Source organism: Dipodomys ordii, unplaced genomic scaffold, assembly GCF_000151885.1.
Source record: "Dipodomys ordii isolate 6190 unplaced genomic scaffold, Dord_2.0 Scaffold12, whole genome shotgun sequence".
NCBI lineage: Eukaryota > Metazoa > Chordata > Mammalia > Rodentia > Heteromyidae > Dipodomys > Dipodomys ordii.
Window position 1 is genome coordinate 24,755,001 of NW_012267228.1, and position 15,679 is coordinate 24,770,679.

Sequence of the window (15,679 nt, forward strand, 5' to 3'; positions counted from 1 at the left end):
GGCCCCTGGCTAGCACTTTTAAAGACCAAATGCTTACTGGCACAACTCTGGTTAGCCCTAGGCTGGGCACCATCCAAAACATGATGCAACTGGTCTAGCTTGAACTCAGATCCACTTTGAGAGAAGAGGATTTGTCCATCTGTTTCTGTCTGTTACATGAATCATGCATAAGAAGTTTATAATATTTAGTGGTGATTATCCTTTTAAGATTGCCAGAAGTTTAGAAATTGAAACTATAATTTTATTCCTTTAAAAATGGTCGGGGCTGGGAAGGTGGCTCAGTGGTAGAGTGCTTGCCTTGCATGCATGAGGCCCTAGGTTCGATTCCTCAGCACCACATTAGCAGAAAAAGCCAGAAGTGGCACTGTGGCTCAAGTGGTAGAGAGCTAGCCTTGAGCTGAAATGCTCAGGAACAGTACCTAGGCCCAGAGTTCAGGCCTGTTGACCGACCAAAAAAAAAAAAAGTCTGTATGAGCCGGGTGCTGGTGGTTCATGCCTGTAATCCTAGCTACCCAGGAGGCTGAGATCTGAGGATTGTGGTTCAAAATCAGCCCTGCCAGGAAAGTCTGACAGGCTCTTATCTCCAGTAAACCACCAGAAAACCAGAAGTGGCGTTGTGGCTCACGTGATAGAGCCTTGAGCTGAAGAGCTGAGGGACAGCGCCCAGGCCCAGAGTTCAAACCCTATGACCGACCAAAAAAAAAAGTCTGTATGTAAAGTTTCCTTTTATCCCATCCTTGTTAATACTCTTGTCTTCATTTTTCATTCATTGATTCATATATATATATATATATATATATATATGTATAAAATCTCTGTCCTCCACCCTTTGGTAGTGTTTCCCTTTATTTGCTGTTCTTTCCTAGCTCCCTTTTACATTTGTGTTACATTGTTGTTATCATCATCATCAGCAGCAGCAGCAGCATCATTTTAGGTTTAGATTCTACAAGTGAATGAAAATATGCTATATTTGGGGTTTTGAGCTTGGCTGATCTTACTTAAAATAATGATCTATAGTTCTATTGATTGATTTCCCTGCAAATTTTTATATTATTTTATTTTTCTTTATGGCTGGATAAGATTTCATGGTGTGTATGTGTGTCTATATATGTGTATATGTGTGTGCATATGAAGAAATACACACACATACACATACAAAAACGTTTATGTCTGTCTGTATATATCCATTGATTGGTTTGGGGGCATGTAAACCGGTTCCACAGTTAATAATAGTCAATCTGCAACAAACATGGGTATTCCAGTTACCTCTTTTTGTAAATTGATTTCTACTCTTTCAGTATGTTAATGAAAAAGCATAAATAGTTCAACATATGTGTTTACCTTCCACTAGTATGTTTGTTTGGGTGAGTTTGAGGAGGGAACAAAATAGAAAAGAAGATTCATATAACTGAGTTTTCACAATGGAAAATCAGAATTTCTCTAGATAACAAAATTTTAGCATGGTTTTTCCTTTGAGAATATCAAACATTATGCTTTTGTTGTAACTTATAAAAGGAAGGAGTACTGAATATTAAGTCCATCTTTTTTTTTTGAACAGTTTTGTTTTTAACTGTAATCCAATCAAATATAGCTGTTTTTCCAATTAGTAAACTTTCTATGTTGATACTTCCCCTTCATTCATTTTTCTTTTATCCCTGGTCCTGGAAAGTCTTTCTTTTTTTTTTTTTTGAAATAAGCTTTTTTATTGTAAAAATGTTGTACAGAGGGGTTACAGTTACATGAGCAAGGTAATGAGTACATTTCCTATCAAGTATTGTTGCCTCTTCCTTTGTTTTTCCCCTACCATCCCTTCCCTCCCACCTCCACAACTACACCCCACCCCCAAATTGTAAAGTTTGTTTTTCAACATAGTGTCTTGTACATCTCATTGTTACAATGGGTCAACTGTATCCCTATTTAAACATTTTGTTTTTTCCCTTCCCCTCCCCAAATTATATGGACATTGAATACAGTGAAAATGGTTTATACTGTGGGAGAGTAACATACAAAACAACAACAACAAAATCACATGTACATTATAAATATGTTAGAAACAATAGCAAGAAAGAAAAAAACCACTGTGTCCCTATCTTGGGGTTCATTTCGCTTAATATCATCTTATGTGGTCATATGTACATAGATAGCTTTTGACCTTTTCTGCTTGTCCCAGTCACATACTAGTTATTGCATAAAAGGGAAACCAGGGCTGGGAAGATGGCTCAATGGTAGAGCGCTTGCCTTGCATGCATGAGGCTCTGGGTCGATTCTTCAGCACCACATAAGCAGAAAAAAAAAAGCTGGAAGTGGCACTGTGGCTCAAATGGTAGAATGCTAGCCTTGAGCTGAAGAGCTGAGGGACAGCGCCCAGACCCAGAGTTCAGGCCCCATGACCCGACTCCCCGATACACGCCCCCCCCCCGCAAAAAACAGGGAGACCATGGGACCTATGTTTCTTTGGGCCTGGCTTACTTCACTTAATATAGTTTTTTCCAAGTCTTTCCATTTCCTAACAAATTGGGCAATGTCATTCTTTCTTGGAAAAGTCTGTCTTTTGAGGATGAAATAATCCTGTTTATTTAGATTCTCTCTCAGTCTCAGTCTCTGTCTCTCTCTCTGTCTGTCTCTCTCTCACACACACACAATGACAACAGCAAATTGCCTACAGACATACTTGAAAATAATGCAGTTAACTGTAAGAGTTTATTTCTTTGAGAGAAAGCAAGCTGTTGCACATTTTGAGCCATTTCAAATGTATATAACAGATCTTCAGTGTGATTTCATGAGTAAATGAGAATCATTTGTTCTTAGGGTCCTGATGAAGAAGCTGTTGTGGATCTTGGCAAAACAAGCTCAAATGTGAATACCAAGTTTGAAAAAGAAGAACTAGAAAGTAAGTTTGTTTGAAATACCATTCTTAGCTAGACAAGTGATCAATTTATGTTTGTTAGAGTTCTTAAGGTTTACCATTTTTTTGGAATTTTTCATTGTTTGAGAAAGAACTGTCGTTTAGAAAACTGTTGATTACTTTCTTGTACAGTTTAAACAATAGTACAGTAAAACACCTATGTGACAATCTAATGTAGGAATTGAATGACCCCTGATTATTTACTTCATTGAAATATTGGCATAAGATATATTTCAGAAAGCCTTTCAAACCTCACTGGTAGTTACTATTACTGGGCAAACTGAAAAGTTAGTTACGTATCAGTTAATTGTTGTTTTCATTTCAGTCAGGTGAGGTAATTTTCTTATGAGCAGACTAGTATGCCACAGTTATAACCAGTTGTTATCTAAATGCATGGGCCTGTGACATTGACCTTTTAAAATGGTACAGTAATGTTCACATAGGCTTTGTGTAGCCAAATTAGTTATTTCTCCATTTATCTTCCTTAAGTGAGAAGAAATGCTGATTTCTTTTTTTCATTTTTCCTTTAATACTGTATTTACAGAATGGCTGCAAACATAGCACAGAAAATTTATGTATATACTTTCAGTCTCCTAATGTGAAGAACATTGTTAGCTTTGTATTCAACTTACAATTATAAAAATACAGAAATTAACATTAATTATCAGTTGGTTAATTGTTTTACTAAGTTGCTAATTTTGTTTGGAATTCAGAAGTGGCTTTTCTTTTTCTTTTTTTTTTTTTTAAGATAAGTAAGTATGTTAGTATGCATTTTGCTTTTAGTGTGGCTTGAACTATGGGTTCTGGTAGTGTTCATTTTTTTGCTTAAGATGACACTATACTACTTGAGACACAACTGGACTTCCCAGTTCAAGTTCTGAGAGTGCATTTATATCTTATCTTCTGTTCCCCTCTAATCCATAAGTTTCTTATTCTTTGCTTGTTTTTTCATGACACTTAAAGAGTAGTGGAAAGATAACTTAAGTGAAGGTCTGTTTTGATCTGTCTTGAGTGTTCAGTACACATACTAGACCAATGTGCCCATCTTCACATGTGGCTCTGTGGATGTGATATAATACTATAGAGTAGCAATATGTAATATTGATTAATATTGAGCACTTTTGTGAGGTGTGGTTGTTGATGGCAAAGTTTTTGATAGACATTTTTAGTCTTTCTAGGAACACATCTTGTATTAACATCTGTGAGAACTAAACCTATAGGAAGCTGTTACTTTGTTGCTTTTAAGGAGATAGAGAACATAGGAGTTCTCATGTAGATGATGAATTTTATTTTATTTTATTTTTTGTTAGTCATGAGGCCTGAACTCTGGGCCTGGGCGTTGTCCCTCAGCTCTTCAGCTCAAGGCTAGCGCTCTACCACTTGAGCCACAGCGCCACTTCTGGCTTTTTTCTTTTTTCTTATGTGGTGCTGAGGAATCGAACCCAGGGCCTCAGGCATGCAAGGGAAGCGCTCTACCACTGAGCCACCTTCCCAGCCCCTAAAAATCTTTTTTAAGTCTAAGCTTACTAGGTCTTCTAGAAAAAAGGGACTGTTAGAATAAAGGATAATAAAGACATATAATAAATAAGAGCAGAGAAAACAAGCCTTGTTCCCCTGTTCTTTGGATTCTAATATATTCCTACTTATAGCCTTTTTGAAATGCAAGTGCATTAAATTTATTTTTGTCTTCGTTCACTGAGGCTTGTGTGCCAAGACCCATTAGTGCTAATTGGAGTAACAGCTTTACAATTCAGTATTTTGACCCTTTATTTCTTCTTTTCTTGATGTGCTGAAAGTTGTGAAATCACTTGAGTTTTATTATAGTTCTCTTTATTGAAATATAATTCACCATTTTAAAGAGTGCACACATTGCTTACCTACATTCTGTTAGGAGGCCATCAGTACTCTTAATTTTAGAAACATTTTTGTTATCCCACAAAGAAACCCTGTACAATTCATTTTTATCCTTGGATTTTCTAGTGAAACTTTTTCCTAATGAATCACTTGATATATGCTAGGGAGGGTACTAGGTAGTTGGAAACATTTAAACAAATAATTTTAGTTAAGTGAGTTTCCATAAGTCTAGACCTCTTTTAAAAGTTGTTTATTTACTATATTTATACTAGAAACCAAAAGACATCAGTAACTTCTTGTTTCCTCTAAACTGGAATATGAGCTACAGGCAACTAAAAAGTTTTGCTTCTCTGCAAGTTTCTGATGACCTTAAAATCTTTAGGAGTGTTGAGTATTGACTTAGGAACTACAATGAGATTTTTAGTGACTCAACAAGTTTTCGGATGAAGTCAGGGAATGATGCTGATGGAATGTAGTTTCCAATCCCTTCTAAAGAGGCCAGGTGTAGTAGTGTGTGCTTATGTAATCCCAGCAAGCAGAGGATTGTGAACTCCAAGCCAGCCTGGAAGAGCTTCTGCAAGTATTTTTTTCTGACTGTCTTAGTAAATTAGACAGGAAAAAAAGGATCATTAACTTCACATTGCCTTTTTATTTTGTATATAAACGTAAAAAACGCAATTTGGTAGCATATATTTTGTATATATCGAACTTGTAATATATTTCTATTAAGTACAACTTAATTAGGAGATGCATTTTAAACCACTTAAGGAAATCAAGTTCTCTTTTCTCTGTAGTTGACATAGTACTGCTAACTAGTTCCATGATGCATTTTCATTTAAATAGGCATTTCATTTAAATGCATTTTCATTTAAAATGCCTTTGCTATTTTCAGTTGCTGTTAGCAGAAGACAGTCAAGATAATGTAATACCAGCAGAAGTCTATTCTAAAAGTATACAATACTTAACTGCATTCCTTTTTATCTACTCTGAATTCTCTACCTTCTAATTGGCATATTTGAATCATTCCCATTTAATACCCTTACAGTTTAGACCTTGTTCTAAAAACTCAAACTCAAAAAAATGGTAAGTAAACATATATTATTATGTGGCATACATAAAGTGAAGTAGCCAGTCGACATTAAAGCATGTCTTTTGGGTGTCTAGTAACGAGCATTGGCCAATATGTAGATGAAATAAAGTTATATCTGTATAGTATTGTTTTTAAATGGGTCTTTTCAAAATGTCATTTATTTATTTATTCATTCATTCATTTATTGTCAGTTGTGGAGCTTGAATTCAGAGCCTGGGCATTGTCCTTGAGCATTTTTGTTCAAGGTTAGCGCCGTACTACTTTGAGCTTCTGGTTTTCTGGTGATTAATTGGAGATAAGAGTCTAACAGACTTTCCTTCCTGGCTGCTGGCTTGGAACCATGATTCTCAGCTCTCAGCTGAGCCACTACCACCTGGCTCAAAATGTGTTTTAGAAGTAAAAACAAATACTTACATCAGTAATCTAATATCAGTAATCTAATACTTTTATCAGTAATCTAATAATCATAATCAACAGTTATGATATGATACCTCGGCATAACCAGTGTGGTACGGAGGATTGAAGCCAGGGCCTCACACATACTAGGCAAACACTCTACCACTGAATCACATCTCCAACTCTGTATAGGGCTCTGTAAAATAAGAAACTAGAGTTCACCATTGTTAATTACATGAACTAATATATAATTTTGTTAGAGTAAATTTTGGTATATTTCAGAACACTGCTTTTCCTTCTTGGAAAACCATTCATGTTTCATGGTTTTTTTTTTCCCTCTTGGAAAACCATTCATATATTTTTAATAGGTCATCGGGCTGTGTACATTGGTGTTCATGTGCCCTTTAGTAAAGAGAGTCGTCGGCGCCACAGGCATCGGGGACATAGGCATCATCACCGGAAAAGAAAAGATAAAGAATCAGATAGAGAAGATGGGCGAGAATCTCCTTCTTATGGTGAGAGAAAATAATTGCTCTTTTGATAACAGGTTAAAATTTTTCTAATTGAATATTTATGAAATTGTAAATCTGTAGTAATTTGTGCACATTATGTACACTGGGGGATACCAATTAAAGTCATATTTTTTCCTTCCCTTTTTTTTTTTTTTTTTGAGGCAGAATCTTGCTGTAGAACCAGGCCACCTTTGAACTCAATCCTCCCACTTCAGCCTCCCAAATGCTGGCATTGTAGGCATACACTAAAAAATTTTTCTAAGAAGAAAAACATTTGGTAACTAGATTAAGATCTTCTTGGTATATGTGGGGGGAAAAAAATCCTTCATTACATTCAAGCTTTAGCATTGTTAAAAGTTGGCTTTTGTTATTGAACTTTAAGGTTTTTAGGATTTTTATCTCTGAAAGTTTCAGTTATATATATATATATATATATCAGTTATATATATATCAGTTATATATATATATATATATAATATAATTTTTTGGGGGGGGGTCTGGTCGTGGGGCCTGAACTCTGGGCCTGGACGCTGTCCCTCAGCTCTTCAGCTCAAGGCTAGCGCTCTACCACTTGATCCACAGCGTCACTTCTGGCTTTTTTCTTTTTGCTTATGTGGTGCTGAGGAATCGAACCCAGGGCCTCATGCATGCAAGGCAAGCGCTCTACCACTGAGCTACCTTCCCAGCCCATCAGTTATATTTCTTATTACTTATGTGTTAAAGAAGCATATGAATAATACTAATGTTCCTGGAAGGCTTGAGTGCTTTTGTTCTTTGGGGCAGAGGGGTGTTGAGTACTAATGTTTGAATTCAGGACTACACCCTTATGACCTTTTCTGCTGTGGTTATTTTTGAGGTGATCTTAACCTTTTGAGGCATAACACTTATCTAGCAAGTGTGAGACCCAATGTTTAATCCTCATTACCTCATTATCTAAACCTAGAAATAGACGAGTGACAGTAAAAATTAGAAAAATCAGGCATTTCTATATAGAGAGAAGATAAAGAGAAAATGCTTTTTTTTTAAATTTAAAATTAATTATTGTTGCAGTGCTGGAGTTAAAACCTAGGGCCTCAAACCTGCCAGTTAAGCAATCTTACCACTTGATCTGGACGCTAGCACTTTTTGCTTCAGTTAGTTTGGGCTTAGAGTCTAGTTTTTTCTCATGTTGGCCTGGATTGCAGCTATCCTCCTATGAATACTTCCCATGATGCTGGGGTATCATGTTAACCAGCTGTTGGTTAAGATGGGTCCTCATTAACTTTGTCCCAGCTTATACTCAAACCATGATCCTCTTGTTCATTTACATCCAAGGTAGCTGGAATTACAGATGTGAACCACCATACCTGACTTTTATTTTCTAATGGTACATAATATTTTTATAGATGAAACTGTTTAGAAAACTAGAAGAGTGTTTGTGGAAGTGAGTATATTTCTGACATAATATAATGATTTAAAAATAATGTTCAAAATATTTGACTTTTTAAATGGAATAAATCTAAAAAGATCTGTGTTCCTGAAGTGGATTTAATTTGGCCTTAATTAGCTATGAACTTGTGACATAGAAAGTGCAATGAACGTGTCTCTTACTACTTCCCCTTTTTTCTAAAGAAGAGATTATGCTTCAAGATGCAGTGGCAAACAGGAATTCAATTTTCCCTTCCATTTATTTTCCTTACTAATTTTTCTATTTTTCCACTGGTTCTACATCACCACAAATTTCAGCTTTTCTGAGGTACAATTGATAAATAAAAAGTATATATTTAGGGTATGCTACATTGTAAAATGACTACTCATTATAAAGTTAATTAATACACTTATCTTACCAGATGTCTTGTTTTGTGTGTGGCAGAAACACTTAAGATGTAATTACTAAACACATTTAAGTATATAATCCATTGTTATTAACTACAGTCTCAAGGTTATACATGAGAGCCCCGAATATATTTATATTATAACTGAGGTTTGGAACTGCCCTCCATTAAAAAAAAAATACTTGGAAAACTATTATCTGTGAGACAATAGTTACACATGTTGGATGGACTGCAGGCAGCTTGGAAGTACAGTAAATCTTATGATTGCCTGAACTTACTATCCAGAATCTGATTTAGGCTATAACCTAAAGAGGGGAACCCAAATAGTATAGCGGGATCTCAATAATCACAGGTTAAAGAAGCAATCATGACAGCAGTTAGAAAGTATGTTGAACTCATTGAAAATAAAAATGCAGTATAGGCAAGTAATGGAGGCAGTCTTGCAAAATGACACTGTTTCATTTGTACTGTGCAAAAGGATGAGAAAAAGTTGTATTAGAAAAGTAAGGTTGAGAATCAGTGATTTAAGCTTCCAATTTAAGAAAACGGAGTAAAGTAGAGAAAATTTAACTCAAGGAAAATGAGTCAAAAATCAAACAAAATTGTATCATACCAAAAACACAGTAACATGTCTGTCAGACCAAAATGGGGGCTTTTAGAAAGATCAGTAATTAATCAGGTTAGCTGTGTACAGTGGCTGTTTGAGAAGGCTGCACAAAGTAGAGGGATCATGAATTCCAGGCTAGTCTGTACTGTACATTGAGTGAGACTATCACTTAGTCCTACTGTCAGTATAATCTAAGTAGACTATCAATAAGTTAAGAATAATTTCAGTATCTTTTAGCCGTTCCCCCATCTTACCTTTCTATTTTTGTGTAATTTGCTTAGATCTGCCCTTTCCTTCGGTCATTCCTTCTCATTGCTCATTTATCCTCTTCTCATATTCTGTTTGTTGGCCTGTATAAATGGGGAGGTGTTATTTCAATATAATTTAAAATTTTAGGGCAACAAATTTTGTTTTCTGTCTTTATTGCTGGGCCTGATTTTTCTTCCAGATTACAATATTTTAAAAACTGAAGTTTTGGTAAAATGTATTTCTTTATAACAAATGTTTTATTTTCAGAACTGCCTTTACCTTGCAATCAGGTAAAGAAAGAGTTTATTTAAATTTCATATTATTCAGACACTCCATCCCAGAGAGTTCAGTTTATTCTTGGTACTGAGGATGATGATGAGGAACACATTCCCCATGATCTCTTCACGGAAATGGATGAATTGTGTTACAGAGATGGAGAAGAATATGAATGGAAAGAAACTGCCAGGTAATTAATTATGCTGACATTTGTACCTACTTGAAGTTGGCTTTCCTTGTTTATGCTGGTGATGAGAATATTAAATTGAAAGTATGAGATATACCTGCTTTTAAAACTGAAGAATTTCCTTGTCTCAATGCCTAGAAATTTTATCTTTTTCTATCAGTTCCCAAATTTGTCCTGTTAACTTAAATGCTTTTACTTAATATGAATAAGAGGAAGTACATTATTGTAGGAACTATAAAGGAGTATAATTCTGTTTTTATATGCTCACTCTACTAGCTTAAAAAGAGCATTGGCCTAGTTTGTGGAAATAGGTTTACAACCTGTCTTAACAAATTTGTGACTTTGTATTTATTTTTAAATAAGTTATGCTTGGTTATGCTGGTGAGTTTTTATTTCTTTTTAAGTAAGTTGTGCTTGTTATGTTAAAGGGAGTAGTTAGAATATTATTTATAAAATGTTTTCTGTGTTTATTTAGATGGCTGAAGTTTGAAGAGGATGTAGAAGATGGTGGTGACCGGTGGAGTAAACCTTATGTGGCAACTCTTTCTTTGCACAGTCTTTTTGAACTACGGAGTTGCATCCTAAATGGCACAGTCATGCTGGACATGAGAGCGAGCACTCTAGATGAAATAGCAGGTATAATAAATTTTTACATGCATGCTTCACCAAGATTTTAGAGATAGTTAAAGAAATAAAGTGCTCTTTTGACATTGTGTGACATCTGTGTTCATTGCAGGTGCAGAGTGAGGACAGACATAGGATTTTTGCCTGTGATGGAGCTTTGAGACTAGAATGTAGACGCTTACCAATATTTAGAAATAATATAAAAAAGAGACTGGTACCATAAGCAAGTATGGTTCTTTGGGATAAGAGATGGTTCTCTGGAACTTTAGGGAACAAGTTTTTTGTTTCTTTGATTTTTGGACCGTGGTGCCTAGTGAAAGTCCATAGACGATTAATTGTACAGCTTATTCATAAAATCTGAGCACAAGGTAAATAAAAGGCACCATGCAGTACAAGAGAAAAAAAGGTGTTCTAAGGAGAGGCACAGTGAGAAGGAAAGTCTAGAAAATGACAGGTGTGACTCTCAGGACATTCAGTTCCATGGGAGTATACAGACTTCTTGAGTAGCAGTGTGAGGTGTGCTGGAAAATAAGAAAAGAGAGATTTTGAGTAATATTGAATAATTTTATTTGGTAGATGGCAGGGTTATTTGTTTTTAATTTAGTGAGTAATCATCTTGAGGTATACTTCATGAGGACTATTTTGCCATCGAATGTTAGGGTGGCTTTGGATTTAAAATAGTCTTGGGAATAGTATAAACAAGAAATGAAGATGACCTGATCTGTGGTCAGTTATAGCAATAGAAATGAAGGAGAGAGACTTGAGGAGGGTTATTTGGATTAGACCACTAAAATTGCTTAATCCAAAAGCATGAGTTTAACATGTTGGCTTTCTTTTTTTCTCTCAATCTCCCTCTTTCTTCATCCCAGGCTAGAAACCTTTGAATTTTATGTGATTGTTAGAATTGACTATATTGCAAATCTTTAAATTTTCAGATTTCTTTCTTCACAAAAGTGACTGAAAATTTGAATTAGGAGTATTGAAGGCAGACATGAACCTTACTTGGGCTCTAGTTTTCATGCAAAACAATATAGTGCTTTTCGTAAATGATGTGTGGTTTGGTATTCTTTCTCTATTAAACTGTCGTTTTTGCCTTACTATTTTCGTTTGCCTATTAGGTTGGTTCTTTTCGTTTTCTTTCAGAGTAATCTATCATAGTTGTGAAAATTATCCTTCAAAAAAATTCTAAAAGGGCTGAGGATATTATATTGTTCAATTGGTAGACTGCAAGGTCCTGGGTTTCACCAGGATTAGGGTCTTTTATGCTTGGGTGGTATGAGCCACCAGTACCTGTCTGTACATGTATGGTAATGTACACAATGGTAAGGGCATTTATTTTCATTTCCTCCATTTCTGTTACAATCTAATTCATTGGGTTTTTTTTTTGTTTGTTTGTTTTTGGTCGGTTGTGGGGCTTGAACTCTGGGCCTGTGTGCTTCCCCTCAGCTCTTCAGCTCAAGGCGAGTGTTCTACCAACTTGAGCCACAGCGCCACTTCTGGTATTCTAGTGGTTAATTGGAGATGAGTCTCACGGACTTTCCTGCCTGGGCTGGCTTTGAACCACGATCCTCAGATCTTAGCCTCCTGAGTAGCTAGGATTACAGGTGTGAGCCACTGATGCCCAGCTATGCATTGCTTTTTTTTTTGGTCAGTCGTGGGGCTTGAACTCTGTGCCTGGGCGCTGTCCCTCAGCTCTTCAGCTCAAGGTGAGCACTCTACCACTGGAGCCACTGCGCCACTTCTGAGTTTTTCTGCTTATGTGGTGCTGAGGAATCGAACCTAGGACCTCATGCATTCAAGGCAAGCAGTCTACCACTGAGCCACCTTCCCAGCCCCTATGCATTGCTTTTTGTAGAACTTTATAATGTTTTATCTATTTGCTCTTTTTTTTTTTTCCAACTCTGGAAGAGAATAAACTTTTGTACTTTAACTGCCTCATTCCTAGCACATAATAAGCGATCATTAACAAGCTAATGACTGAATACATGGTTTCTGGTATTCATCTACTACAACTGTACAACCTAGGAAGCCCATAATTTTGAATTTTTAGCTAGTAAAATTTATTGCTCCCATATTTTTAACTGTAAGAAGCCATTAATATATAATCACAGCTTCATTAATATGATATTTATTAGTCTTATTTTTCTTGGATAGATAGTATTTATGCATGCCATTCAATATTTGGAGAATATATTACTTCTAGAGCTAATGATCTATTTTTGTCAAGGTTTTCATCAGAATTGTTCAGTTACTTCTATGCTTATTAACAATAACTTATTTTTTCTTTTGATTAGATATGGTATTGGACAACATGATAGCCTCTGGCCAGTTAGATGAGACCATAAGAGAGAATGTTAGAGAAGCTCTCCTGAAGAGACATCACCACCAAAACGAGAAAAGATTCACCAGTCGAATTCCTCTTGTTCGATCTTTTGCAGATATAGGCAAGAAACATTCTGACCCTCACTTGCTTGAAAGGAATGGTGAGATAAGTTGTGGCGTCTAGTTTCTGCTAACATTCTTCTAACAACATTGCAGTGTGTTGCCACCAATATTTGAGGAAAGAAAGATATTCTGGGTCATTCTGACCTTCTGTTTTAAGAATGTTATTTCTGAAATATTTGTATGTATCTTTGTTAGTTTATTTTTCTGTTTTTGAGAAATGATCTTACTCTGTAGCTCAGACTGTTCTAGAACTCATACTGCTAAGTTCTGGGATTACAGATAGGCATAAGGTAATTTTCCATTAAACATTATGTATAGAAATCACTGAAGAAAAGCATCTGCTGTTACTGAAAATGGCACAAAGTAGTTTCTAAGTAACAGTTAAACATAGTCACTGTCCTTTACTTTTGAATTTTTGTTTCTATTCAGGGTTACTTGTTTTTGGATTTACTTGGGGTTTGGGATCAATTACATAAAAATACACATTAAAAATAATAAATCTTAGGTTTGAATCTAGCGTATTTCTCAGGCATAGAAAGGGTATTTTGGGGTTCATTTTGTGATTTTATTGCCTTTTCTTCTTCTTTTTTTTTTTTTTTTTGTATGTGTCAGTCCTGAGGCTTGAAATCAGAGCCTGGGCACTGTCCCTGAGTTTTTTTTTTTTGCTTCAAGCTACTACTCTACCACTTGAGCCGTAGCTCCACCTCTGGCTTTCTGGTGGAGATGAATCTGAGTGGCCTTTTCTGCTTGGGCTGGCTTTGATCCTTGGACTTCAGCCTCCTGAATAGATAGAATTACAGGTGTAAGCCACATACATCTGTCAGTTTTATTTCTTTTTACATAAATTTATGAAAGGTTTTTATGAAATGGTCTATCTTACACCAAAGTAATGTCTTTTTCAGCTGATTGAAAATGACTCAGACTCCAAAGTCACTGACTCTAGCTCTTCGCTGTTCTCATGAGTATGAGTTGGTGGCAGGGTATACGGGACTTGAGAAGATTGTTTTTATAGCCATATTCCTCTATTAATTTCTCAGGGCTTGTACACTTGAGTCTAACACAGAGGAATATATCACTGGATTCTCTGTCTCCCAAGGAGTGCTATGTTGATAGGGAACCTGGAAAATGCAGGTGCAGAGCATTAGAGTAGCTTAGGAGGTCACTGTTGCCTCCGGTCACCACTGTTACCAATCATATTTCAGTGATAAGTATAGTTGGGGCAAGGCTTCTTTCTGTTCTTCTCTGATCCCAAAACAGTTGAATGTCTTTTAAGTATTGTATAATCAAATAGCCATAGATGGATAGGATTTAATGTAATCAAAGTTGACAGTAATCGTTTGCAGCTCAGTGTAACATATTTACTTTGACCACTTGATCTTGAAAGTCTTTTTATAAAATAGGTTTAAAATTGTAAATTGGTATATTTAAGGAATCTGAAGAATAAAAGTCTCTGTGCATCTAAATTTAATTTAAAAGCCAATTTCAATGACACAATTTAACTTTCTTTTTCATCTTTGATTTACTTTATATTTTCCCCTTGGTAAAAGGAATTACCCAGAGGAACCATATTAAACCATTATTAAAGTTCTTCAATTTCTTTTTAATCATGATTCTTTTTTTTTTTTCCCCCAGTATTGGGGATTTTGACCGAGGACCCTGCTCTTGCTAGGCAAGCACTCTGCCACTTGAGCAATATAGTTGATATCATTTTGTTTTGTTGTATTATAGTTGCAATTTAATAAGTTTTCTGCATGTAATTAGTTTTTTAGGTAAATGATGATTATGGTTTAAAGGTTCATATTTTTAATATTTCTAGGATCTTTTGAACATGTTGCTTTGAATATTTCTTGTGTTTCTCATGTTTTACCTGAAAAGACAATATTATTCTTTAATAATGAAACTTAATAATGAAATTGAGTGGTGTGTGTCTAAGTATGCATGACTTTTAAAACCTGCTAAATTTAATTGTTTTGCTCTTATGTGTGAAATGCTTTTTTACCTAGCTTATTCAGAGGTTTGTATTTATTTAAAAGGATTTGATGTTTTAGAAAACATCAAAAAAGTATATGAGAAGTATACTTTTAAGATTTATTAATAATAATAATATTGCTGGTATTGAGGTTTAAGCTCAGAGACTCATACTTGCTCATTTTGTTTTGATGGAGTTCTCCCACTTGTAGAACACCATCTCTGTTTTTGTTGTTTTGCTGTTGGACTATTCTTTCTGGGCTGGCTTTGAACCCCATCCTTTAGACCTCAACCTTCTGGGTACCTTGTATTATAGATGTGAGATAGGCATCCAGCATATTAATTTATTACTATTATTATTATTATTCCAGTACTAGGGCTTGAATTCTAGATTAAGAACTGTCCCTGAGCTTTTTTGCTCAAGGGTAGTTAGTTCTACCAATTGAGCCACAGCTCAACTTCTAGCTTTCTGGTGGTTAATTGGAGCTAAGAATCTTAAAAATTTTCCTGTGTGGCCTGGCTTCAAACAGCAACCCTCAGATCTCAGCCTCCTGAGTAGTGAGGATTTCAGGTGTGGGCTACTAGTGCCCAGTTTATTCTTATTATTCTGTTCATTATTGAGACAACGTCTGGCTATGTAACCGATTGGCCTGAAGCTTTTTTTTTTTTTGGTCAGTCGTGGGGCTTTAACTCTGGGCCTGGGCGCTGTCCCTCAGCTCTTCAGCTCAAGGTGAGCGCTCTACCACTTGAGC

General features: G+C 35.7%; 1 protein-coding gene across 1 annotated transcript in view; it reads left to right on the plus strand.

Moving 5' to 3' along the window:
* The first annotated feature begins 2,787 nt into the window (after positions 1 to 2,787).
* Slc4a7 (solute carrier family 4, sodium bicarbonate cotransporter, member 7) overlaps positions 2,788 to 15,679 on the plus strand; it is a 57,995-nt gene continuing 45,103 nt past the window's right edge. The window contains 5 exon segments of the mRNA XM_013010463.1: positions 2,788 to 2,890; positions 6,614 to 6,760; positions 9,755 to 9,893; positions 10,366 to 10,526; positions 12,809 to 12,997. Coding sequence (XP_012865917.1) covers positions 2,788 to 2,890; positions 6,614 to 6,760; positions 9,755 to 9,893; positions 10,366 to 10,526; positions 12,809 to 12,997 — 739 coding nt within the window.